This window comes from Thamnophis elegans, chromosome 4 (assembly GCF_009769535.1).
Source record: "Thamnophis elegans isolate rThaEle1 chromosome 4, rThaEle1.pri, whole genome shotgun sequence".
NCBI classification, from domain to species: domain Eukaryota; kingdom Metazoa; phylum Chordata; class Lepidosauria; order Squamata; family Colubridae; genus Thamnophis; species Thamnophis elegans.
This window is the reverse complement of record NC_045544.1, coordinates 112413642-112440948: the sequence shown is the minus strand read 5'-3', so window position 1 is coordinate 112440948 and position 27307 is coordinate 112413642. Positions and strand designations below refer to the sequence as shown.

General features: G+C 41.0%; 1 protein-coding gene across 4 annotated transcripts in view; it reads left to right on the top strand.

The window, feature by feature from the left end:
• The window catches only part of NCOA1 (nuclear receptor coactivator 1), a 285039-nt gene that overhangs the window by 245720 nt on the left and 12012 nt on the right, over window positions 1-27307 (top strand). For all 4 annotated transcript variants that reach the window (XM_032216694.1, XM_032216692.1, XM_032216693.1 and 1 more), the window contains 7 exons: window positions 466-1807; window positions 6751-6922; window positions 10470-10655; window positions 14551-14677; window positions 21559-21727; window positions 24052-24369; window positions 26584-26685. In XM_032216694.1, the coding sequence (XP_032072585.1) occupies window positions 466-1807; window positions 6751-6922; window positions 10470-10655; window positions 14551-14677; window positions 21559-21727; window positions 24052-24369; window positions 26584-26685 (2416 nt within the window). The remainder of the gene's footprint in view (window positions 1-465; window positions 1808-6750; window positions 6923-10469; window positions 10656-14550; window positions 14678-21558; window positions 21728-24051; window positions 24370-26583; window positions 26686-27307) is intronic.

The following is a 27307-nucleotide window of genomic DNA, read 5'->3' as shown; positions in this document are numbered from 1 at the left end:
CGAGACCTAAATGTTTTGAAGGCTTTCCTTCATTTTTTGAGGAACAGGACAATGAATGATTGGGAGGGTTTATGTTTGGGCTTTTCATTCCTGAATTGGAGCCCTTTTGGAACGTTTTCTCATGGTAGCCAGGCCCATGCATAAAAGAAAATACATGTATAATAGTAGCCATTTTTTATTTCACCTCTCAAAAGAAGCCAGCAAAACTTTACTTTTCCTTCCTACACACAAACACACGCATACTATGTAAGTATGCTCTGTGTGTATGTATGTGTGTGTGTGCTCGCTCGCACATTGCATATATGTAGGTATATATGTATATAAATAAAATCTTTCTTGGGTATACGACATTTTTGCACTACCTCCCTCTGAAAGGTCACAGCATAAACTACTCAAGTTCTTTTGACATGGGCGTGGGATTGTATTTCCTTTTTCCACCAACTGCATTTTCTTTCCTTGATCCAGAGAACACAGTGCCCTATTGCCTCAAGAGAACACTAATTCTGCAATGCCTCTTCCCCGCGTCAGTCCCTCACTGAACCCCAGCATTTCTCCAGGACAGGGTGTACCCCTGCCAACGCCTCTCCCTCCCTCCAATGGTAGCATGTTAACGGCCAACACAAACCACCCATCAGGATCCAGCGTGCACGGCAATAGCAATGCTACTACCACCCAAACCAATTACGGATGTTCACCTGGAAGCCAGATGGGAGCTAATGTTGCCTTAAGCCAGGGACAAGCTGGTCCTCCAAACAGCACCCATGGTATAAACATCAGTGGGTCTCCCATGAACAGTCCTGGGGTCACCCCGCCACAGTTTATGTCTCCAAGACATCGAGTAAGCCCTGGACTTGTGCATCGGCCCAGAATGCCAAGCAACCCGTTCTCTCCTACTATGCCCCACACACACTCCCCAGTGGGCATGGTGGGCAGTTGCGGTGGCAGCAGTGCTGTCAGCAACAGGCCATATCCAGGCACCCCATTAAACTCCATGCAGGGATTGACTGATGGGCCTAGCCCTCCAATGGGCTACTCCACACCCCCTCCCGTCCTGCGTCAGTTGAGCAATCAGAACTCCCCCAGCAGAATGAACATGCCACCCGTGAAAACAGAGCCAAAAGACAGCAAGGAGATGTCGTCCATTCTTTGCAGCATGACCCACACCGACAACAGCTCCAACGACAGCAAGCCCTTGGATTCTAGCTTGCTGCATGGCAGTGACAGACTCTCAGAGGGTGACAGCAAGTGTTTGCAGGCTACCAGCCACAAACTAGTCCAGCTCTTGGCTTCCACGGCCCAAGAGCAGTTACGGCACATGGATGCCGATACCAGTTGCAAAGAGCCCTTGTCTTGTACGGGTGCATCGGGGACCCCAGCTTCTGGGAACCCTGTGGCCAGTGCATGCCCTTCCTCCCACAGTTCCCTCACAGAGAGACATAAGATCTTACATCGGCTCCTCCAGGAAGGCAGCCCTTCTGATATTGCCACCCTGTCCATGGAGCACGATAAGAAAGATGGAATGCCTGGTGGTACAGCTGCCGCGGCTACCCCACAAAGCCAGGCTCCAGGAACTCCTGACATCAGGCTGGAGGCAGATGCAATGAAGAAGAAGGATTCAAAGGACCATCAGCTCCTTCGCTATCTGCTTGACCAGGATGATAAAGAACTAGCATCTAACCCTCCCTTGAGCCTGGAGGATGTGAAGGTGAAAGAAAACCCAGAGCAATTAGATCCTTGTAATGCACCTGTGGCTCCACCACCTAAGCCCTCCACTCAAGAGGAGGTGAAGCTACAGCCACAGGGACAGGTGAGTTTTTAGTTTGAATTAATTTTCTATTAACAATACATTTTCCATTTCTGATGAAATTTATTTTCCGGTGCTGCTGCTAATTTATGATTCTCCATGGCTAAAATTCAGCAACTCACTGAACTCTAAATTGATATATTCCAGAGTACCCAGTTTGGCAAGGAGTCACAGATTATGTCAGGCCCAAACTATATCTGTAAAATGAGGAAGATTATGGTACTGTATATGTATTTCAGAACCCTGGCAAAGACTTCCTACACAAAAAATATAGAGTCTGTAACACTCGTATTATGAACGTAAGCTCTCTGCTGATTTAGTCTGGAAAATGAAACCATGTTCTCACTTTCCTAGCAAGCCCCAATATGGTTTAGGAAGCATCTGTTTTTAAAACCAGAGTTTAAATGGCTAGAATAAATAATAGTAATAGCAATAGCACGTATATATTGCTTCACAGTGCTTTACACCCCTCTCTAAGTGGTTTACAGAGTCAACATATTGCCCCCAACAATCTGGGTTTTCATTTTACTGACCACGGAAGGATGAGTCAACCTTTAGCTAGTCAGGATCGAACCTCTGACAGTCAGCAGAATTACCTTGCAATGCTGCATTCTCCTAAGAATGCAACTCCTAAGCAGCTCTATCTCTCAGATTTTTATTCCTTTCCTTAGGGCTTCTCCCATCAGAATACAGTAGTTTATTTATTTCTTAATCAGTCTTTGGACTGATTAAGCAGTCCTTGTGGATGCTAGTAGGGAAACTAGTAGGCCTGGATAATTTGTGGAAACTGCAAAAATGGGATACAGAGGGACTGACTGATCTTCCTTATTCTTAAAAAGATTTACCTGCTGTTGAAATGAAGTAGTTGTTGAGTAGGAGCAATATATTCTTGAATAGGAAGCTGAAAGTTTGTATGGGAAAGCCTCTTAGCTTATGCAAATGGAAAGAAAGAAATGAGTAACACCCGAGAAAGCTGTGTGGTCAGCCTCTCTCCTCCTGAAAGAAAAGTGCAGTAATCCGATTCTTCCATCGAAATCTGTTCCAGGTTTTATTTTTAATAGCTTAATTTAATTCCTATAAAATGATTTCTATCTCTGAGCATTCTTGCCAATCCGTATCAAATGTTCTTCTTTTTGGTTTATGGGCTGGCTGCACACAACACCTGTTTCTGGTACAATCCCAGGATTTAGTTCAGTTGAGTGAAGTTCATTTACTCTGTCTATCCACACTTGACAAGATGTGGGATGGACTGGGGGCATTCATATCAGCACAAGCAGAGGTGGGTTTCACATAATTTTACCACCGGTTCGCCGTGCACAGAAAATATGAGCATGTGCAACCTTTTGCGCATGCGCTTTGCTCACACAAGTGACTTGCATGCCAGTGGTGGGTTCCGGATCCTGTTGCAACCGGTATGGTGCAACGGGGCCCAGCGTCCCCCACATGCACACACTTGGCGCGTGCATGTGTCTTTATCACTGCAACACCTCTGCGATGCTCCAGCTGCTCAGGGGAGCATCGCACTGGTGCATACACTCTGTGATGTGCGCAGAAGCGCCGAAGAGCTCAAATACAGGTAAGGAGCTCGGGCGGGTAGATGGGCACTCTGGAGCACCGTACCGGAACAGTACCCAGTGCCCCTGGTAGGCACTGGTACGCCTGTACCAGGGCGTACCTCCTGCAACCCATCACTGTTGCACATATGCGCGCAGCTTAGAAAATGTCGCTAAATAGGATAACATAGCGCCAGGGCAGATGGGCGGGCACACCCACAGGTCGCCACTACCAGTTCACCCAAACCAGTCTGAACCGGCTGAGCACAAGCACCAGAGCCAGGTGTGTCTCTAAATGCCAGTGTTGGGAACTGTGAACAGTTGGGAATTCTTCTCCCCATGCCCACCCTTGGATTGTTAGTTCGTGTTGTGTTTCAGATGAAAAGACCAGAATTGTGGACTGCACACAAATTATAATTTGCCAATAATCAGCAACCTTGATGCTGTGTTGGGCCTGGCAAAATACTTTTGATTGAGGAGGGGGGGGGGCTTCTGTCAAATAAAAAGATCAAAATTAAAACAGTACACATTGTGGTTCAGTGGAGACAATGGCTTTAACACAATATACTACAGAGAGAAATGGCTTCTAGATGAAACTTGTGGATGGCAATTATATATTTTAGATGTAGTTCCTGTAACAAATTGAATAATTTAAGCAAACAGGATCTTCTTTATGTAGTTTCCCTAATGTGCCTGAATACATAGAGAAAGATTGAATGCTAATGTTTAGAAAGATTTGAATCGTTGCAAAGAATGGAAAAGGGAGAATCTTGAATTTAAGTGAATGAGACAAAGCTCCCCTGTTTCAAGATCGCTCTTTAGTCGTGTGCAGACCCCAAAAGAAAGCTTCCACTGCAATGTTAGATGGGCAGGATGAGTAACTGCAGATTTTTACATTGCCAGTATATTTTGGGGCAACACTCAAGCTCCCTGGTAACTGAGAGTTACCCAAGGTTCAGAGATTTTTGGCACATGGTTCTCAGCTGCTTGGAGCGTGTAAAATTGCTTGATTTGGCTCTGTTTCGCATGAGGAGATGGTGCTAAAGAATGTCCAGATTTTTATAATGTTTTATAAATATGAGTAGTTATTGAAGATTGCAGTTCCTGTAATAGGATGGGATAGTATTTCTCATCTCTCTTAGATAAGCCCCACCTGAAAATCAAGTAAATCACTTGCTTTAGAAATACAGTTTTAATTTTAATTTAAGCTGATTTTTTTTAATCCCCAATGGAAGAGGAAATGGTGAAAATGATGGATATTGCTGAGATGGCCAAATTGTCAGTTTTAATTAGAGATTAGACCAGTGGTGGGTTGCAGGCGGTACGGGCATACCAGAACCTGCCCGGAGCACCAGATATTGTTCCAGTACGGTGCTCCGGAGGGCCCACCCGAGCTCCTTCCCGGTCTTTTAAGTTTTTGGTGCTTCTGTGCACGCGCACGGCACATACAGTGCCTGCACGACGCTCCACTGAGCAACCGGAGTGTTGCGGAGACGCTAAGTGCTGGAGTATGGAGGGATAAAATGGAAAAAAATAAGGGGTTATAACCCATGTTATTCCCCACCCTCTAGGCATCTGTTTTTCCCCCTAGGCCTACCTGGAGTTTTCAGGGTATCAATATGAGATCTTCTTATTGTAAAAAATCATGCCTACAAAACCCTGTCTTTAGATCTGAGAATCCCATCAGTTCTCACATCTAAATTGCCTCTCTGGAATAGCTTTTTTTCTTTAAGAACTGAAATTATTAGGGTTACATTACATTTTTTGTGAATTTTATTTATCAGAACTATCACTAAGTACACATTTCACTTAGAAGGCATACATGTCAAAATAGGCTGAGATATTTTGAAACTGATAAATGCTACCACAGCAAAACTAAACAGAACAGCGTAGCACCCAATATTCCTGGACAAATAACTACACCTTTATGTGATTTTTGAAAGTCTAGCAACATCAGCAGATAGTGTTGGGTTTCAGTAGGAACAGAGTTTAGAGATAGATGAAGGCTCCTGAATGGCTCATATTGACTTGGCCCTGATCCTGCTAGAGAAATATGTACCAATTTTAATTTGACACACACACACACCTTGTTACTTTTGGAAGGCTCTGAAGAAATGGTTCTATCTGCAGGCTTGGGGACCTCAAACTGACACAGACCCAATCAAGTGGTTGATATGATTGCATTTGTTGCTGCTACCCAGGGTGGGTGCAGAATGTATGGGCTTTATATTTTGGATTGTTTAATGTTGTAAGCCTTCCAGAGTCATCATGTTGAATTTGGTGACCATATGCATTTGTTTCATCAATAAATAAATTTCAAAATGTATATGTATGCATTTCTGAGGAGAGTGGCACATAGCTATGTTTATTCAACTGGTGCCTAATTCTTAAAGAGTTTATATGATTTAGGTGAAGCTGTCAGCTTTTCAGGCATCTTCCTATTAATTTTTTCAAAGTCCAGCCATTTCTGTGTAAAGAACCTTTATTTCACATTGCCAGTAATTTTATCCTTGAAGTGTTTTTGGATGCCTCCCCCACCCAGATCAAGATCCAGATTACTAATCCAGAGCATCCCACTAAACCAACAATTTGAGCTATTTTAAGTACAAAGGGAGAAGGTGGTTCAGTGGCTAAGACTCTGAGCTTTTCGATCAGAAAGGTTGGCAGTTCGGCTGTTCAAGTCCCTAGCGCTGTGTAATAGAGCGAGCTCCCATTGCTTGTTCCAGCTTCTACTAACCTAGCAGTTCGAAAGCATGTAAAATGCAAGTAGAAAAATAGGGGCCCCCTTTGGTGGGAAGGTCATCGCATTCTGTGTGCCTTTGGCATTTAGTGATGTCGCCACATGACCACGGAGACATCTTTGGACAGCACTGGCTCTTCGGCTTTGAAACGGAAATGAGCACCACCCCCTAGAGTCAGGAACGACTAGCACATATGTGCGAGGGTAACCTTTACACAGCCCCTTGGCTCACCACCACAAAATGCCCCAGAGGGTTTTTTAAAAAATTAAAAGATATGTGTATTTGTGTGTGCATTTCTCTGCTTTGACACTTTCCCATCTGGCTATAGCAGAGCAGGATGGAACAGGCAAGGCTGGCCCTAATGTAGATGGTGCTTTAAACAACAGCATTTTCTCTTTCCCCATGCTAATAATGAAATAAATCTTTCTATCACATTTATCACTTTTTTGTCTCATTTCTTCAGTGCTTTAGTTGCAAATAGGGTTCCACTTTGGTTAACTGTCTGCTAGCAATGAAGTGTAGCAATATGAAATAAGAAACCATTGCAGCACCAAACCCAGCAAAAGGACTAGCATTAAACAAAACCACCTCTAATTTTGGTTACCCATCAAAGGCTCAGTAGCTGACTTATGATCTTGCTTTCTCCCTTCAGTTTGCATCTGATCTTGAACAAATGCTGCCTCCGCTGGAAAAGACAGCCCAGTTGCCACCAGGCTTATGTGGGTCAGAGACAACTGAAAGTGGTGGCATTACTATCAAATCAGAGATCTTGAGCCCCTCCCTTCAGCCCAGTACTGCTGCAAGAACTCCTACTGGGATGAGCTGTATGTACTTCCGAGTCTTTTAAATATATTCTTAGTAGTGTTTCCTGTGGTTGATAAACTGTAGTCCAGAATTGCATGTGCTTAAGATGTTTAGGTGTTGATTAAAAATGAAGTTTCTTTCTAAATCCAATAATCAGCTCTATTCCTTTGTTAAAATCACATTTGTTTTGATAATGTTTAAGCTGAACCATTTTGTTTTTCCATGGGATTTCAAAGTTGCATTTTCAAGACGATTAAGGTTGATTCTTGAGGAATGGTATGTTTGGGAAGTATCAGGTACTGACTAAAATTCAGGTCATATTAAGATGTTGAAAAAGCAATAGTTTATTTAAAGATGCACGGGTATTTATAATAATGGAGAACCAAACATATATTTGGTCACATATACAAAGTGGATAGTTTGATTAGAAAGATCAATGCACCTATATAATCTTACTTTGTTGTTCTTTTATGGGAACTGTTTTGCTGGAAGCAACATATTCCATCAATTCTTCTTCATGCTCAACCCTGTTGTAGAATTATCAGGAGAAAATGAATTGCTTGTTATGAAGCCCTTGTGTTCCACAGAAAAATCAGTTCATGCAACCAAACTTAGATGACATTTTAATTCAGGTCAATGTGTGCTAAGTTGGCACAAGTCAAAGTGCTTAACCCATAGTTTTGCCAGCTATTAAGTAGCCCATTAACTTCTCAGTCAAAGTGTGCCGTGACACTGCTTAGCCCATATTTGACATTTTTAAGCTGCCTCCTAAATTCTTAGCCAAAATTCTCTCGAAACTTTCTAAATAGTTTCTCTTCTCCAAGGCCCCAATTGTGGACAATTAAATGTAAGTTTAATCTTTAAGTCCTAAGGTTCAGAAAGAAATATTTCCTTTATCCATAATTGATTTACATAATTTTCAGTATTGTTTTCCTTTGTTTTATATGTACAGATTATTTCTGTAGACTCAAGGCAATTAGCAGCCAAATCATAAACATATAAATACTCAGAAAACTGCCAATTAATAAGAATTAAAAACCTTAACTAAGGAACAGTTGCCCTCACATCACTAACATCCAATTGCTCTGGGGAGAAGGAGATGATTAAATTAATGATCAGTTTTCAGAACTCTGACAATTTATTGGTGTTGTTAGGTCATCATGGCAGTTTGGAACTTCAGTGTTCAGAGTCAGCTTTTTAATATCATTAGCTGTGGAAATGTTATGCCCGTCTCTTCTTCAACACTGAGGACTACAAGGTTCCTTTTTTATTTTTTAGACAGCTAGTATAACAAGCTATGGGTCTGCCCAGAACACTTCAGCCTAGTGTTGAACCTAGCCTGTGTTGGCTTTAGGGTAAAGACCGCTGGCCTTCCAGTTATAAGGCAGATAAATTATTTAAAACCTGTTTAATATAGCGGTAAAAGGAATTGGACTGGAAGCTGGGAGACTGTGTGTTACAATCCTGTCATAGGCATGGAAGCCAGTGCCTTTATACCAATTATTCCCTCTCAGCCATAGGAAGAAGGCAGTGGTAAACCACTTCTGATAGTGTTGCCAAGAAAACTGCATTGACTTATCCATGTAGTCACCATAACTCATATCCAACCCAAAGGACTCAAATAAAATAAAATGACTTAGTAAGTTTATGAAGCTCTTGGACATGCAGTTTATTACTAGGCTGTTTTGCTAGTTGGCCAGCGAACTTTTAATAATCGTTTATGCTCTTTAAAATAGAGAGAGAGCGTGCAAGAGCACAGCAAAAAATAATTTTGGTAATGCTAAATTGCTTGATGACCTAGAAGTGATCCTTACTTTCCCATTAGCAACCAGGGAAATGTTGAAAGCCTGTATCGAGCAAAATCTTGGCTGGGTGACTTCTTTGTTTCCAATTTTATAGTGCCTTATAACTTAACCCAGTAAAATATATAAAAAGCCTGTCACAAGAAGTAACTGTTTGCTGGATTTCATACTTATGGATTTCATGCACTTATCGAGATATACTAGCACTGCTGGGCTTATTGCTAGCTGTAGAAAGAAAAGGCAGGATTCTGCATTAGGAGAAATAAGTTTTATGAACCATAGTGCTCAGGGACAAGACACATGTCAAAGAGCAGTTTTTGCTTTCCCCCTAACTGCAGAAATTACAAGGTGGTTTGAAAAAGCTGTTCACCTCTTGGTTGTCTTAAGTAACCATTTCTGCTGTCATTTTTTTGACAGTTTCATGATGCAAATATAGTAACCTGCAGCTCACTCAAGCCTGTTAATCTGTGCCTTGAGGGTTTTACTCCATGTGAAGCTTTGGAAAACCCAACTTTTAACAACTAATAAAAAATCTACAATGTGTTTTTATAGTGGGATTCGTTCATTTTGAGAGAGAAGGGGTTTTTTGTTAGACAATTAAGATGATATGAGTCCCAGATAATTAGTATTACAAGGTGAAATGCAGTAAGTATTGTTGTTGTTCTTATTAACATTATTCTTGTTTTTTTTATAAGAAGCATGCAAACCTTTGGGTTAACAGCTATTTTCTACCTGATAGAATCATCCTGTATTATTTATAATACATGTGCTTTGTAAATATAGAATTATCTGTTTAGTTTTTTGAACCCCAAGAACATAATTATAAACATGGTTATAGGATTGAAGGTTGAAACATTTTTCTGCAGCTAGAGCGAGATAAGAAAATCTCTGACTTCAATTAAACCTCTGATACATCTTGCAACATTTTAAAAATGAAATTTGGATTTACAAATTTCATACCCTTTTTTATAGAATACAATTGGAAGGCTTTCTTAGCAATTGAGAGTAGATAACTTTTACTGTTCAGGTTTAACATTAACTTTATTCAGTACTAATTTTTCACAATCTCTTTTCTGAAACAGCAAAGCAATATTTGAGGATGTAAAAAAGAATAGAAGCTGAGGGAAGAAATTCACATTTTTGCTTTTAGAGTTTTCCTTCCAACTAGGTTCGGCTTGTGGTTTAAATCCATCCCTGGGTTATAATGTTTGTCATATTGAACACTGAAAACATGGGGTTTGATTCCTTTGATTAAAGCAAAGGAATTTCTATTAATTGTTGAGTGGGAAAGAGAGCCCTCTGATGGTTTCTATAGGAATTCCAGACCGTAGGTACAGTACCAGAAGACAGTATGGTCATTATAGACCAGTGTTTCTCAACCTTGGCAACTTGAAGATGTCCGGACTTCAACTCCCAGAATTCCCCAGCCAGCTGGCTGGGGAATTCTGGGAGTTGAAGTCCGGACATCTTCAAGTTGCCAAGGTTGAGAAACACTGTTATAGACAGTATAGCTATATGTCCATTATATGGACAGTATAGCTATGTAATTTTGCACTGTGGGTTTTAAAGCTTTTTTTTTTAATTAACATTTTTCTTTATGTGAAAAAAGATTTGGGAAAGATCAAGGCCAAATGTGTGGCTCTAATCTAATGCCAATTTATACAATCTTGACCTACTGTATCTAATGTCATTGCTGGTAGTATCTTTGGTTGACCGAAACAGGGAAGTTCTGTGCTGCTCTCTGAACTGAACCTTTCTGTTCTAGCTGTTAATGGTGGGCAAGGAATGCAAACCGGACGGTCCCCATTTGAATTCTGTGATCCAATGGAGCCAGTTCAGCTACGGACAGCACCTTTCCCTGCCACAAATGGCAGCAGCCCTCATCATGGTTTGCCATCGGAACAGGGCAGGGGGGCAGTACCTGGCCCAAGTCCCTTTCAACCGGATACTGGTATGTGCTTTTATTATGATGAATGTAAACCTCTATTTCTGTTTAAAAAAAGAATTCCTTTTCCCAATAACTCTTTCAAGGAGATTGACCTATTAAATAACGATTTAGCCTGATGTGCAGTAAAACATGTGTCTCCATGAGGCTTTTGGCCTCTACGTTAATATTATTAATATTTGCTAAGTATGTATCTTAATTTTCCTCCAGGAGAGTAACATCATCCACAGCACTTTTTCTTTCCTTGGTGTAATTTGAGCTGAGAAATAGTGATTTGCCCAAAATTGCTCAACTTCCATGGCTGAGAATAGATTTGAACCAAGACTTCCCCAGTCTTTGTACCTTAATCATTAGTCCATGCTTGTCCCTCTGTGTCCAAATGTAATACCTGGTCATGCTTTCTTGGGCTGATTACCTGAATGGTTAGGAGAAGGAATTTGTTTTGCATATTGAAGTACAAATGTAATTATCACATGCTTAGCCTACTCAGAAACATTAGTTCTGCTCAGTTGGTCTTTCACCCGAAGTAAAAACACAAGAATGAAGAATAGTCATCTTAACAGTCAGTAGAAAAAGTGTTTTCACTGCAGAATCTAGAAATGTCTTATCCTATCATCATCCAAGTTCAACACCAAAATATCTGTACTGCAGCACTACAGAATATTTAGGAGGAAATTTTGAGCATTCATCTCAAAATTCCTCTTTTTGCTTATGTGAGATATTGTCATACCCTGAAGTCTCTCACACATTCCAGTCTCCCATTTTCAACTTATGCAGTTAAGATCTTTTTATTGAATTCCTGTAGGTTAAGTACAATATTCATGGATCTGCCACATGAGGAAAATTTATCAAGCATTTCAAAATGTACAGTAACACACAGTTTCTGGCAAATGCCCTAAGCAATTCAAGATACTCACAAAAAAGCCTCCCAAAGTTTCCACGGTCTTCAAATTCCCCAAATCCTATGAAACATTTGCAGTCTTAGATCTTGTGTAAGAAATCTTGTGAGATTTCTTTTCTCATATGCTGGATCTTGCAAGATTTACCAAGCTGATAAATGTTAAGCTATTTTTAGTGTTAATTTTAATTTGGAGGACTGAGATCTGGGAAGAAAGACATTCTGGTGATTGTGTTACTGCTGGTTATATTATCCTCATGGCTTGGTTTTATCCATAGTTTTGATATTATATTTCATATATGCACCTTTTTTCTAATGAGCAAATAAGATAATTCCTATTACACGGAATATTAGGGTAATATTTCATAGCTGCATGCATGAAATACAAGCGAATTTCAGTTTCCTGAAATAAAAAAGGGAGGATGTGTCTTGTTTATAGGCAGAGATCTCATTGACAGAGGGAACATGGCCATCAATGATACAATTTGATTGTATTTGAATGAATGTTCTGGAAGGACTTTGATTTGATCTGTTGCCCTCTTGGGTTTGTTGCTAGCTATATTTCTAGTATGAATGGTCAGCCCCCTTGGCTTCCCCATCTGGAGCAATCCGTTCCTCAGCCATAATCAGCCATGCTACGATTGTTGCCAGCAATTTCTTTATTTTCCAGTTGCCAAGCAACCCTTAAGAATACTTCATTGCTGCTGCACAGCTAGTTTAAGAACGAAATAAACTCTTGCAGGTTGACTTTACTCTCTATTCTGTGACTCTTGTTTAGGCACAAGCCTTGCACTACAGACCATGCTGACCTGGTGCCCTTCTAATGTGTTGTACAACAATTTATATCATCCAGGACAGGGTGGCAATTTAACTTCAATGTAGCTGGAACAGACTAGCCTGGGAAAATGGAGATGCTATTTGAGCTATGCTTGTTTATTGTCAAGCTACAAATAGCCCTTAATGCTGCCATGGCTATGTTAGTCTAGAGCAGGGCTGTCAAAGTCCTGGCCTGTGGGCTGGATGCGTCACAGGTTGGCCACGCCCACGTATGGTTTAGCGAAGGGGGAAAAGTCCCGATACGTCACATGACGCTGCCTTGACAATGTGAGTTTGACAACCCTGGTCTAAGAGTTTCACTGGTCTAGACAGTCATTGAAACGCTCAGGACCAAACAGAGGAACACACCTGGACTTCTTTTTGCTCCATTTTTTTCAACTTGTTATAGTGAGCATGGCTGTAAACACATGGGAATAAACGTGTTTAATTAAAGAATGGCCTGAATAGCATTGTTGTCCTCATCTCTAGACATGCATATTTTAGATATGCATATTTTGAAAGTCTTCGATTTAAAGGTGTATTTTTTAAAGAGTTGCTGCTTCCTACCTCATGTCCTAAAGTTGTTATTTTACTCCTTCAGCACCCATTTTCCTACTTGAAGATCCAGGAGATGTTTGGCAGAATTGGAAAAGTATTTATTTTCACAATTCTAACGTTAGACAGCCTTTCAAGCTGTCATGGAACTATGCTTTGGATATTGGAAGCCCAGGAAACATGATTGATGGTGCTACGGGTACATTATTAATCCTCATGCACCTCTGGCTTTTGAGTTAAACTTATACTTTACCCACCAAGAAATAAAGGGAAACTAGTATAGATCTGTTTCAAATTATTTAGTTCTCGTCAGTTAGCCATATCCTGGGATTCGACCCGGGCTACTTACATATTAGGTAGATGTATTAACCTCTAAGCCAACGCAAAGCTGGCTAAGGAACTCTGGGAGTTGAAGTCCACAAGTCTTAAAGTTGCCAAGGTTGGAGATCCCTGCTCTAAGCCACAGGTTCTCGCTTTGTGGGCTGTACTAGCGGGGAGATTAAGTGTTGTTTTTTTAATCAGGGTAAGGTGGCAGGCTGAACCAAAGTAGGCCTCAAGCCTGAACCAAACTGGTCTACCCAAATATAGGACGGAGCATACTCTGGCTTTTGAGTATTACATCTGACAGTTTTTACTACTGTGAAAATGGTTCCAGTCTTCAGTTCTTTCCTTATATTTTAGGGGAGGGATCCTCCTCATACACCTTTCACTATCATTGTAAGCTCTTAATGCGCCACCATTATCTGTACCAAGTATTTTCAGGTGCAGTATCATGTTATAAGAGGGACGCGGTGGCTCAGTGGCTAAGACGCCGAGCTTGTTGATAGAAAGGTTGGCAGTTTGGCGGTTCAAATCCCTAGCCCCGCGAATTGGAGTGAGTTTCTGTTACTTGTCCCAGCTTCTGCCAACCTAGCAGTTTGAAAGGATGTTAAAATGCAAATAGAAAAATAGGAACCACCTTTGGTGGGGAGGTAACAGAGTTCCGTGCGCCTTCGGTGTTTTTAGTTATGCCGGCCACATGACCACAGAGATGTCTTCGGACAGCGCTGGCTCTTTGGCTTTGAAATGGAGATGAGCACCGCCCCCTAGAGCCGGGAACGACTAGCACATATGTGCATGGGAAACCTTTACCTATCATGTTATAACGAAGATACTTCAGAGAACATTGGAATCTGATAGAGGGTGACTGTCTTTGAGGAAACCCATAGAGCACTGTGAGGGGCCCCAATGGAGGATACATCAAGAACTGGTGGCCACCATGTTGCAAGGAATCCTTCCTTGCTGTGAGCCAGACCAAATAGGGCCAAGAATATCTCATGGTTGTCATGCGTAACTACAACCCATAGAACTGCCATCTTCCCATTACTGAAACTATGGAACTATGTTGTTGGGAGGTACGCTACTAAGGTAGATAATTGTTTGAATGTTACTTAGAATAATGGACTGCTTCTTTACTGGCCTGCTTCAGATAGTCTTATACAATAGAATGTTTGCACATTTTAATCCAGCTTTCCTTATGAGCAAGCTCCAGCCTAGGTACACTCACATCCTATCCTTTGGTCCCATTTTATGACCTGATCAAACTAGTGTGCTCTTCTTGTACCTCAAATGACATACACTTTTCTCTCCCAGGATTGCCTGAACTGGAATTGGGAGTCAGTGAGCATCAATTTGGGCAGCCAGCCATGGGGGAGCAGATCCCATGGGCAGAAAATCCCATGGCTTCCATCAACAGAGGACCTATGACTAAACCGGATGAGTAAGTACCAGGATGGTTTTCCTTGATCATTGGACATCCAAGGCAGTTAGTATGAGAAGTTTAAAAAGTCAACGAAAGTTTTTTTTCCCCATTTGCAGTATTGATGTGGAGTTTCTCATCTGGAGAGCAGCCCCAAATGCATATGTTTGTGCTTGTACATACACAGAGAGAAAGACACACATAAACCTAGTGCATGGGGTTTTTTGTCAAGAAACAGCAAGAACCATAAAGCTGTATTTATTTTTCACTTCTCTTCAGTGAAAGAGAAATGAAAGAATATGGATTAAATGTTATGCTGTCACTAGGGAACACTCAGGACTCAGAGGGATGATGAGGCCCTATTTCACAGAAATGTGAAGTCTTGACATTCATCTCACTATCCCTCAGGTTGAATACAACAAGTGACTCATTTAAATGACAAGCAGTCATTTAAAAAGATCCTCTTGTGTAAGACAGCAAACTCCTTTTAAGATCTTGTCTTTCATTCTTCATCAGGCATTCCTTTCTGCTCAAAATTCAGCCAGGGAAAAGATTGTACCTTAGACAATATGGTTCCTTTCTCAAGCCTGAAAAGATGGTGTCTCAGGTTGCCACCTCTTAGATATTTCTGATGTTCTTCCAAGGAAGTTAAGAATCTCAGAAATAAATCTCCAGTTCAGAAAATCTCAGCTACCTTACTTTACTTGAATTCTGCATAGCTCCCTCACTGAAGCAAAAATGTATCTGGTCACTGTTTTTACTCCATGTTCTCATGAGATTGCCTTCGTCTCATCTTCAGCCTATAGCCAAGGCAGCTTAAAACTTGTCTTAAGCTATTGCAATTTTTAAAATAGAGTTTTCCTGGCATTTGTTTTGCCATGATTTAGCACCACAATGACAAACCTATGGCATGTGTGCCACAGGTGGCACGCAGAGCCCTCTCTGTGGGCATGTGAGCCTTCGCCCCAGCTCAGCTCCGCCACGCATGCGCGTGCGCCTCCTGCCAGCCAGTTGATTTTGCAGTCTTTGCTGCACATGTGTGGGGTGTGGGGTGCATGTGAGAGACATGTGTGCATGAAAGGCGGATTCTGCACAGGGGAGCATGGGAGTACAGTATGCTCCTACAGCCCGTTTTTGCTCCCAGAAGGCTGCAGGGAGGCCTACAAGGCCCAAAATGGGGTGTGGGGGGGTCACATGCATGTACGGGCATCTGGGGGGGGCACAGGAGGATCACGTGCACATGTGTAAGTGGGGTGTGGGTGTCCCGTACGCATTGCATTATGGGTGCATTTTGGCACACGACAACAAAAAGGTTAGCCATCACTGATCTAGCATGTTTCATTGACAATGTGATTGATACTACAGCCAGGGATTAGTTTCTCCCAGCTTCTGCAGGTCACTTTAGGCCTGCATGGGTGCCGTTTCTCCTCAGTCATTCAGGAAACCCCTCCAGGAATTCATTTGGCAGCAGAAGAGACGAAACACCTGACCTCCGCAGGGGCCTCTGCCTTCTTAATAGCTGAAGACCACTTTCTGAAACAGTTGCAGGTTTTATCAGGTCTTACATAAACAGGCTCGATGCTTATTTGAAGAAATGCTAAACCTATTTTGTAAGCATGGGTTTAGCATCGTTTGGAAGGGAAGAGCTCTTTGGGAAGAGAAATGAAGTGGCATGAGTTCACTATCACTTCCCTTAACTTGTCCCACACTGAAACACTTAGGCCAGCACCCTCACCAGTCTCATTTTTGAGACAGCATCATGGTTGGTAGTGAGGTAATTTTTCTATGAGCTCATGGGCCTAAAGAGTAGCTGTTTAATATAGTTGACTTTCCAGTCAAGATGTAGTTGCTCAACTCTTTAACACTACGCCATCTAGTGACCTAAAATTGCCCACAGAATCCCTAAAAGACTGCTTCCATAAAATAATAATTAATTTGGGACGTGGCACTGGGAAATGATGTTGTGCATTTTTGTCTAATTGCTACTGTCCATGCTCCACCCTCTTCCTTATTATCCCCTCTCTTCCAATAACCCTGAGTGAAGTCCTTGTATAAAATCAAGCCCTGCAGAAACCACTCAAGCATTTTTATAAGTCTAACGGGAAATTTCTGTGGAAGCAAACGTAACTCTTGGCAGAATGTTAGCTTAGGCAATAATCCTAGAGGAGGACAGAAATCTCTCTTGCCACAACTCTTTGCCTCCAGCTGTCCTGTCTCATTTCCCTAAATACAAGCAACATGCTATTTTGGAATGGGGTGAGGAGTTGCCTCCTGCCAGGAAGAACCCAAATGCATGTGCTCTGAGTGAAAGAGGATTCACTTACAGGTTTTTGGCCTCATGCCCAGGTTTTCCATCGGACAAGTTGCCTTATAGCCAAAATGGAACTTGAAGCATGAAAGCTTTCCTCATCCTATTTGTCATTAATGAAATTTTCCTTCCTTGGTTGCTCCTTATTGCAAAAGAGATGCTGAACAGGATCAGGGTGGTTTTCTGTCTTCTGTAAAGATCTCCTGCAAGGTGTCACTTGGAGGATTTTAGGAATCTAACCGAGGAAGTGGAATTCTTTATCTCTCCTTTTTTGTTTTTAGTGGCGGAGAGAGGAGGGGAGTTGTATAACTGGGGAGGGTGGGAAAAATGAAGCATCCTGTTCCTCTTGTAACAAATCCAGTGTTTGATTTCTTTACCATTTACTTTCATTAGCCTTCTTCTGCTCTCTTTAATTTCTTACGTTAATTAGATTTTGAGCCCTTTTAGAGTACAAATGGAAGATTGAAATCCCTGTTTTGTTTTGTTTTGTTCTGAGCCAATAAGAAAGAGTGGTCTATAAAATATAAATGAATAGTTAACTTGAATAGCTCAGTAGCCTCAGGGTAAGGGAAACTTCATTATACAGTTGGACGTTCTCCACTCTGTGTGTCTTGGCTTTGTTGTTCCAATAGTCTGCAATTGTTTGCTCTTTGAGCCTGTTTCTGGCAATGACATATTGAAGTCTTTGTTGTGTGGGTTCTCCTGCAAAGACTGTAGAATAGATTGCTGAACTAAAATCTCTTCCACCTACCCAACACTTCTGGATACAGTACACACTTTTTAAAGAAAAAAAAATCTAAAACTGCATATGCAAGTTTCACACACAACTAAGATTCTGGAGGCTGCTGGTTGACATAATCTAATTTTTCATAAACCTGCCGTTTTATTTTCCGCGGTGTGTCTTTTTTTATAACTTCTTGATCATTAGGAAAATCTGGAGGGATAGGATGCTGTGAAGATGACTGAATGGAAATTCTGTGTGTTCTTGTATTAAAACTCTAAATAAACATCCATTACATGAAAATACAGCTTTCCTGAATCACAGCAAAGTTCCACTTAATCCAGTATTGAAAGGTCAGCCAGAGTCTTACAGGAATCCCACAAGCAAGACACAAACTCCCTATTGTTTGCTTCTCCCATAACCTGTATTTGAAAATTAACAACCTTTGTTAGTAGATATTCCAGTAGAATTAGTTGTTGCATGAATAATCTACCTCTCCTTAGGGAGTTCACGATATATAGAACCACCCTTGTTTTATCCTCAAAAGACCCACATAGGGAAAATTAGGCTTAGAGTTAGTGATTGGCCCACATCACCCAAGTGGGTTTCACAATCACATGGGGATTTCACAATCACAATCCAGGTCTCCCCAATTCTAATCCATTTCTCTATCCAATGGCTCTGCCATTAAAACTTGCACCCATAAATGTGTGGAATCCCTTTTTAAAGTGCTGTTTTAATAAAAATCCAAATCAGTTTGTCAAGGGCTTACTTTAGAGAGCACTATAATGTCACTTTCTGGTTTAATGCATGCTCCCACAAAGGCTCCCAGTTTCACCAAAAGATGTCTTTTGGGTGCCCGCTCTCCTTATCTGCTGATTGAGAGCATTTGCTTCAGCTCTAATTTAATCTAGCTCATATCGAACTTAAAGCAGGGGTCCCCAACCTTTTGGACCTCAGGGGCCACTAAATTCATAATTTTAAATCCCGTGGACCAGAAATAACGATCTCCTAATGACCGGCTATGTGGGTGTGACAAGGTGATCATGTGACTGGGTGAACGTGGCCAACTCAGTGTCACATACAGGGGCGCCTTGTCAGCCTCTACTTGCCACTCCTCGCCTGCCTGCCCGGGTTCCTTAGGGCTCCAACAGGAAGCAAAGCAGCCACCATGAGAAAGAGTTGGCAAAACAGTTGGTTCAGTTCAAATTGGATCTGACCGAGAAGGAGGCTTAGCAGAAGCACCTCACTGAGGACTACAAGCATAGACTTTCCAAGCAGAGGGAAGACATGCAGGAGTACAAGGCCAGGTACCAGCGCCTGGCGGCTCAGTGGGCTGAGATGGTCAACCATCTCAGACTTTCCTTATTTCTCTGTTGTAACTTATATCCTGAATATATGCAAAAAATATTTGTCTGCTTTGCCCATTAGCAGAAATTAGCTTTGTTACTTAGATTCTAACAAAATGATTTGTCTGAACATTTATAATGTACAATTCAAAATGCTGGTTCATTTCTTACAGCACGAACTTTTCCACAATGCCTGCATAAGATTTTTCTATCCGTAATTTCTGCTGACTGAATCAAAGTGATTTCTACAACAGGGAAAGTTGGTCATAAGTTGATTGCTGCTCTTCAGAGCTGAGTTGCAAGGCATACATTTTGTTCTGGGGCACTTAGGATTTATATTGGAGATATGGAAGCTTTGTCAGCTCTAGTACATTCATCACTTTGTCCAGAAACTACACTCACTCAGCAATCTCTCTTTAATTCAGCTAAACACACGCCACATGTCCTTTATGAGCAATTCACAAGCTCTCCAAACTTACATGTTTGGGACAGAGGTGGGTTCCTACTGGTTCGGGCCAGTTCGGCTGAGTAGGTAATAACTCAATTGCCCACACCCCCTAACTGGTTCTATCAGCTGTGCCAAAGGCACCGCCATCTTGTATTTTGCTTCTGCGCATGCACAGAAGCAATTTTTTTCACTACTGCGCATGTGCACATAGTGTGCATCAAACACGTGTGCCGGAAGTGCGTCCCTGAGCGAACCGGCAGTAAAGAATCCAGAACCCATCCTTGGTTTGGGATAATATCATCACATGCAATTTGCTCCCTGAGTCTTAGTAAAAATACATATGTCTCTCAAACATAATTTCCTTCGTAGGAACAAGATACTCAGCACGCTTACCTTTTTGCTAAACCAATATTTATGTCATTAAGTTATATCTATCTATCTCTTGAGCCTCTATGTAATAAAATGCAAAACGAAGTGCATTGTAGCCTCTTTTCACTCGTGTCTAAGGTACAAATGAAATGCCTGAAGCCATTTACTCCGATTTTCTGCAGCATGTCTAGTCATCATAAAGAAGTCAGGAGTTGGAAGAGAAGCTATTCAAAGTTCCTATACTTCTATACCATGTGGAGGAAGCACTAAGCAGTTGCTATGCTAATTCATGATATAAAGATGAGATGATGATAAATCATGATAAATAAAATTCAACAAACCCATTTATTCTCAGGAACAGCTAGATAGACATTGCAGCCAAGTCACACAAATTATTTACAAGCAAAGTAAAACTTCCCAGATGAGGCAATATTGATCAATTGATTATGTGCCATCAAGTCAGTTTCAATTCATTGCAACCAGATAGATAGATATTCTCCATGATGATCTATCCCTAGTGTGTTTTTTCCAGTCTCCTAACAGTATACTCATCACCACTTACTGATGGTCATCTTCTTCTTCCATTTCTTTCCATCTTTCCTCTTTTGCAAAGAGTTGGGTCTTCGCATAATATGCCCAAAGTAAGATAATTTAAGCCTGGCCATTTGGGCCTCGAATGAGAACTCTAGGTTGATATGTTTGATGATCCATTTGGTGGTTTTCTTGGCTGTCCATGATAGTCATATGATGACTATCTCCAAGACCAACATTCCAAATCATTAATACACTTTCTGTTCTGCTTCTTAAAAGTCCAACTTCCACCACCATAGACTGTCACAGGGAATACTATGGTTTACATGATTCTGATCTTTGCACATATAGACAGAGCATGATATTTTTAAATTTTTTCAGCAACTTCGTGGGCATATTTCTTAACCGCTTGTTCCTTTACTGCTGATGGTTGATTGTAGAAAGCAGAAGCCATTCACCACTTAAATATCTTCATTGCCAATTCTAAGGTTGATTGTTCTACCTGTTGTGATTAGTTTAGAAGTCTTTATATTGATTTTACTCCCATTTTTCCATGTACTCTTTGAATTTTAAGTACTAGGACTTGCAGATCCTTTGCATTTTCATTTATCAGGGTAATATTATCATTATAGGGCAGGTAATGGATACTTCTTCCTTCAATTTTAAAACCAGGCTCATCACCATCCAAACAAGGCTACAATATTAACTTACAAGTAAAATCCAATTATACAACTGTATAATAAGCCTTTACTGAATCAGCCCTACATACAGAAGAGGAATATCAGAAGGTCACATTTACGACAATGAATACAGAATACACTAATAAAATATGTATTAGAATGGGGTATTCCAGTGCAGAAAACCATGCCAATATTGTAACATCTTTATATATGTCTTTTTGGGATTGGAGGGGGGCACTCTAAAGGCACCCTTACATTTGGTGTGGGAACTTGCTAAACCTGACCATTGGTGGCAATAGAATGCTTGATTAGGTAATTGTCACTTTCAAGCTTTTTGGAAATCACACACTAATTTTATATCATACAGTACTGTAGACCACAGAGGCAAATGGGTTTTGGCAAAAGACCCATATGTACATGCAGTGTTTCTCATGTCATAAGTCAAATATCCAAAGGGATTTGAGAGCTTTCATCTTTTATATTGACATTCCTTCAGCCAGTGCATCACTTCTCAGCTGGATGAGCTCTTATGCCCTCCCACCACCCCAGAAGGAAGAAATGATGAGAAAGCACTTTTGGAACAACTGGTGTCCTTCCTGAGTGGCAAAGATGAAAATGAGTTGGCAGAATTGGATCGAGCTCTTGGCATTGACAAACTGGTCCAGGTAATGAGCAGCTCAATCTACTTCTATATTTTAAGGTCTGATCTTATGTAACAGACAAGAGGGTTTTCCAGAATTGGGAGTTTTTGAAGGGCAGGAATGGAGAATTATGCTAGAAAGAGTGCAATGATAAATATGAGCACAAACCAAAAAAATAAATACCTCTGCAATATATCATGCTGAAAAGCATTGCCTACCAAAAGCTCCTTTAAGATTTTTTTTAACCTATCCTTTCTTACTTATTATTTATTTTATATACTTATAGTCAGTGGTGGTATTCAGTCAATTTGCAACGATTCAAGAGAACCAATTGTTAACTTTCTAAGCAATTAGAGAAACGGTTGTTGGAAGAAATCTTATTTTGTTTTTTTCCCCACTTTACAGGGCTAATCCTGTAAGGAAGGCAGGAAGGAAACATCCTGGTGTTGTTTCTAGCCTAATCTTTATTGCCCTGCTTACAGAAACTGCCTCTCGGGTTAACCCTTATTACATTGTAACAGCTAAGGCAAAGCGCCCTTCAACCTGAGTGATGTTGAGTTGGCCCTGTCCACATGGTCATATGACCACTGAGCCACGCCTACCCAGCTGGGCATTAGGCAGAGAATCGGTTGTTAAATTATTTGAATCCCACCACTGCTTACAGTTAACCCCTTAAAAAACCTGATGTTGTCCAGAGTAACGAACAAATTAAAGGCATTAAATTATTAAAACAATTAACAAAAATTTACATCAAATTAATACGGTGTAGAAAGCAAAATAAATATTGTGATATTTTCAACTAGCTAAAGTATATTGACATAGACCGTATAGGACTTGAATATATTTATGAAGAATGATAAGTTCAGTATGACTTTTTTCCCTTGAATTATGCCCTTCCATGAAGAATAAGGCATGAAAGTTTATTTCATTACATCCCAACTTCCAACTGATTTGGCTTTTAAGAAATCTATCACAATAGAAATTATAACTTCTGTCAGACATGATCCCAAACCCTATCCAATTGGCCATGATTATCAATAAGTCTGTGTTGGGGAAGTTGAGTTCGCAGCCAACAAAATAAATTAATACAAGACTGAATAAAGACATAGGAAAGCCAGACTCACAGCTTCCTAACTTACCTATTAGTCATTCTACCTGCTTTGTTCTTGTTGGTATTCAGTTGCTAGGTCACATCCAGGGGAGGGATTTTACTGGTTTGGACCGGTTCGAGTGAACCGGTAGCTCCGACTATCAGCTGGGAGCGAACCAGTTCACTCCAACTTTCAGCTGGGGGCCTCCGCCCACCTGCTCCTGCTCTATACTCACCTATATTCCCTTTTCGGAAGTCCAGCTGATAGGCATGGCAGCGGATTGCTGTGCCTCAGCTGTTTTCCTCCACAGCAGTAATGTGGAAGGTGATTTCTCTATAAACTGTGTGCGCTCAGTGAACCAGTTGTTAAACCAATAGGATCCCACCCCTGGCATATCCAACTCTTTGTGACCCCATGGACCTTAGAACATCAGGTTCCTCTGACCTCCACTGTCTCCCGTAGTTTGGCCAAACTCATGTTTATTGTGTTGATGACACTATCTAACCATCTCATCCTCTGCCATCCCCTTCTCCTTTTGCCTTCAATCTTTTCCAAAATCAGGGTCTTTTCCAATGAATTTGACACTGGATAAAATGTAAGAAATTGTATTTTTAAAAACATGTAACATCAGTATCCCCTAAACCAGTGTTTTTCAACCACTGTGCCGCGGCACACTAGTGTGCCGTGACATAGTATAAGGTGTGCCGTGGGAAAAACACCTTATATATAGTCAATATAGGCACAGAGTTAAAATTTTTTAACATTTTCTAATGGTGGTGTGCCTCGTGATTTTTTTCATGAAAAAAGTGTGCCTTTGCACAAAAAAGGTTGAAAAACACTGCCCTAAACATGGAGCAACCTGTAGGGTGTTTTGGCTCTGCTGAAAGGGATTTGTATTCTTTCCGTGTTTTGTTTGTGGTGGTGAAGAAGGGCTATAAACTATTCCACATATCTAAAATAATTGTTTAATTATTAGGCTGATTTAAAAAAAAAAAAACTCCGTGCATTATGTTTTTTTTTTCTTTTTGGATTATTTTCTCTTCTCTTTTTAACTATGTAAGCTGCCCAGAGTAATTTTGGAGTTAAGACAGCCTTTTAAATTAAATATTTATATTTAATTACATATGTATTATATTTATATACATATAAAATTTACTATGTTATATTGTTGAATTTGCTTTAATAGAAAGCTAATGTCCAAGCAATGTATTTGGAATTCTACTGAAACTCAAAAATTTCATCTCATTTCTTAAACAGGGGGGTGGCCTAGAAGCACTGACGGAGAGGTTCCAGCCACAACAAGGAACACCACCGCAAACTCTTATGATGGATCAGAAACCCGGCATGTACCCTCAGCCTTATCCCTCGGCTTCCCCCACTGCCAACCTTCCTGGGCCTTTCCCAGGCATCGTGAGACAGAAACAGTCCTTTGGACCTATATCTGTCCAAGTCCCTTCACCTCGTGGGGCTTTCCCTGCTGTGGGGATGCAGCCACGACAGGCACTCAATAGGCCTCCAACAGCTCCAAATCAGTTGCGGCTGCAGTTACAACAACGTCTACAAGGGCAACAGCAGGTGAGTCCAGTCTCAGCTTGTCTGGTCATTGCCCATTATGTGCTGGCCAAGCTGAAGTAATTGCCAATCTCTTGATAGCCCTTCCTCTCCTTTTCCATTGATTTAGTAATAAGGTTGTGGCTGTTCAGGAAATGCTTGAGCAGCTATTCAGGCAAGTTTCTTACTTACAACAACCTCTTACTTGTCCTGGCATAGACCTAAAAAAATGTGGGAACAATTTTCCTTTCAATCCTGGTGTCAAGCTTGGAGCCACCTTGAAACATCTTCAGGGTTGCCCTGAAGGGTATAAATGGGGAACTCACCAAATTTGCAGATGACACCAAGCAGGCAGAAATAGCCAACACTCCAGAAGACAGGCTTAAGATACAGAAGGATCTTGACAAACTTGAACATTGGGCACTATCTAACAAAATGAAATTCAATGGTGAAAAGAGTAAGGTTCTACATTTAGGCAACAAAAACGAAATGCACATGTACAGTATAGGTGGTACCTTGCTCAATAGTAGTAACTGTGAAAGGGATCTTGGAGTCCTAGTGGACAACCATTTAAATATGAGCCAGCAGTGTGCAGCAGCTGCCAAAAAAACCAACACAGTTCTAGGTTGCATAAACAGAGGGATAGAATCAAGATCACATGAAGTGTTAATACCACTTTATAATGCCTTGGTAAGACCACACTTGGAATACTGCATTCAGTTTTGGTCACCACAATGTAGAAAAGATGTGGAGACTCTATAAAGAGTGCAAAGAAGAGCAACAAAGATGATTAGGGGACTGGAGGCTAAAACATATGAAGAATGGTTGCAGGAACTGGGTATGTCTAGTTTAATGAAAAGAAGGACTAGGGGAGACATAATAGCAGTGTTCCAATATCTCAGGGGTTGTCACAAAGAAGAGGGAGTCAAACTATTCTCCAAGCACCTGAGGCTAGGACAAGAAGCAATGGGTGGAAACTAATCAAGGAAAGAAGCAACTTAGAACTGAGGATAAATTTTCTGACAGTTAGAACAATTAATCAGTGGAACAACTTGCCTCCAGAAGTTGTGAATGCTCCAACACTGGAAGTTTTTAAGAAGATGTTGGATAGCCATTTGTCTGAAATGGTGTAGGGTTTCCTGCCTAAGCAGGGGGTTGGACTAGAAGACCTCCAAGGTCCCTTCCAACTCTCTTATTCTATTCTATTGCCACAGCGAGGCTGAATAGAACTGTGGGAAAGGAAGTGGGGAATAGAGATAGCTGGGGAAATATGTAGCCAAAATAACATTTTTCTCTTGGGAGCCAAGCACACTCTCACCAGCACCTGGTGGGGTGTGAATGGGAGTCATTGGGGTCTGGGACTGTGATCTGATTGGGGCATGTGATGTGTGTGTGTACGGGGGGGGGGGGGGGAAGAACTTTGGATTTTGAATTGGGTGGGGGAAAACCTGGGGAGCTTCAGAATCGTGTTTTCACCAGCTGTGCCAATATGACATGCCTAATAAATCTATACTTTGAGGAACTCTCTGGCCTTGGAGTTTTGATTTTGACACCTGGCCTTTCTTTTAGCATATAAGCAACTAACCAACTTTTCTAGCATTTATTCCTATCTCTGGCATCTTTAAATCTGATATCTCTATTTTTTTAAATGTAATTTTCATTGAATAAATTTTTAACAAGACAAAATAGTACAAATATTAGGAAAGAAATAAAATATGGAAGAATGGTGAATAAGCACAAAAGAAAACAGAAAAAGAAACTATTATAAAAAAGCGGCTTCCAATCTTTTTGACAGCAGTTTTAAATGCATTCATATTTTACCCTCCTCCTCCTCTAAGTGACTTTTTTTTCCTTTCCATAAATTACCCTTTCTAAAGACCTGGTATCTTTAGATACCAAAGTGGAATATCTACCAGAATATATACCTCTTACTTCTTCTGTCTGCAGTCTTTCTTCTCACAGCTATAGATGCTCTGAAAATCAGAAAATAAACTTTATGGCTATTAGAAATTGCTGCCCTACAACTCCTAGATATCTAAGTTAGTGCGGACAATAGAATGAGATGCTGGGTGCTTTGGATCAGTAATAGCCAAAAAGCTATAGGTCCCCCAATCTTGACCTATGCAAACAGTCAGCTGACCTTGATTTATGTTGCAGGTTTTGTTGACTAAAGAAAAGGGTCAGGTATGCACTGCAGTTTGCAGAGAGACCAAATCTTCTTTGTTTCTTTGTCTCTAGATGATACACCAAAATCGGCAGGCTATTCTAAACCAGTTTGCAGGGAATCCTCAGGGTGGTATCGGCATAAGGGCAGGCATGCAGCAGCAGATGACACCTCAGGTAAATGCCGGGAGCCTCTTTATACAAGTTCATATATATATAAAACATTTATTATTGTATGGAAGAAAATGATACTGTTCTATTCTATCTATGCACTCTGTAAGGAAGCATTTCATTTTGCCTCTTGTGAATCTCCAGTGATTCAGTTATATTGAATGATCTAGAATTATAACGGGGGCGGGGGGGAACCTTCTACTTTCTACATCATCATTACATCATTTAAATCAGTGGTGATCATTTAAGGTTTTTGGTGCCAGGGACTGGTTTCGGGGAATACAATTTTTCCACAGACTGGAAGGGTGGGGAGCGTGCATGCACAGATTTGCTCAGATGTGCATGCAGTTTTGCTCGCCTGCTGCTCACCTCCATGTGGCCCAGTTCCTAACAAGTCATGGACCAGTGCCAGTCTGCAACCGGGGGTTGGGGACCCTTGATTTAAATTACTTCTATTGCTACCTAAGAGGCCCAGTACCTCATAAAGAAGTTTTACAGATTTTTTTCTGACCTAGGCTTCCCAAGAGCATGAAGCAAAGTCGTTATCCTGACAAAAACCCCTTTTATTAATTTACTGTGAATTCTGCTCATTCACATCCAGCAAAGCCTTTCAAGGGAGGATTTACAA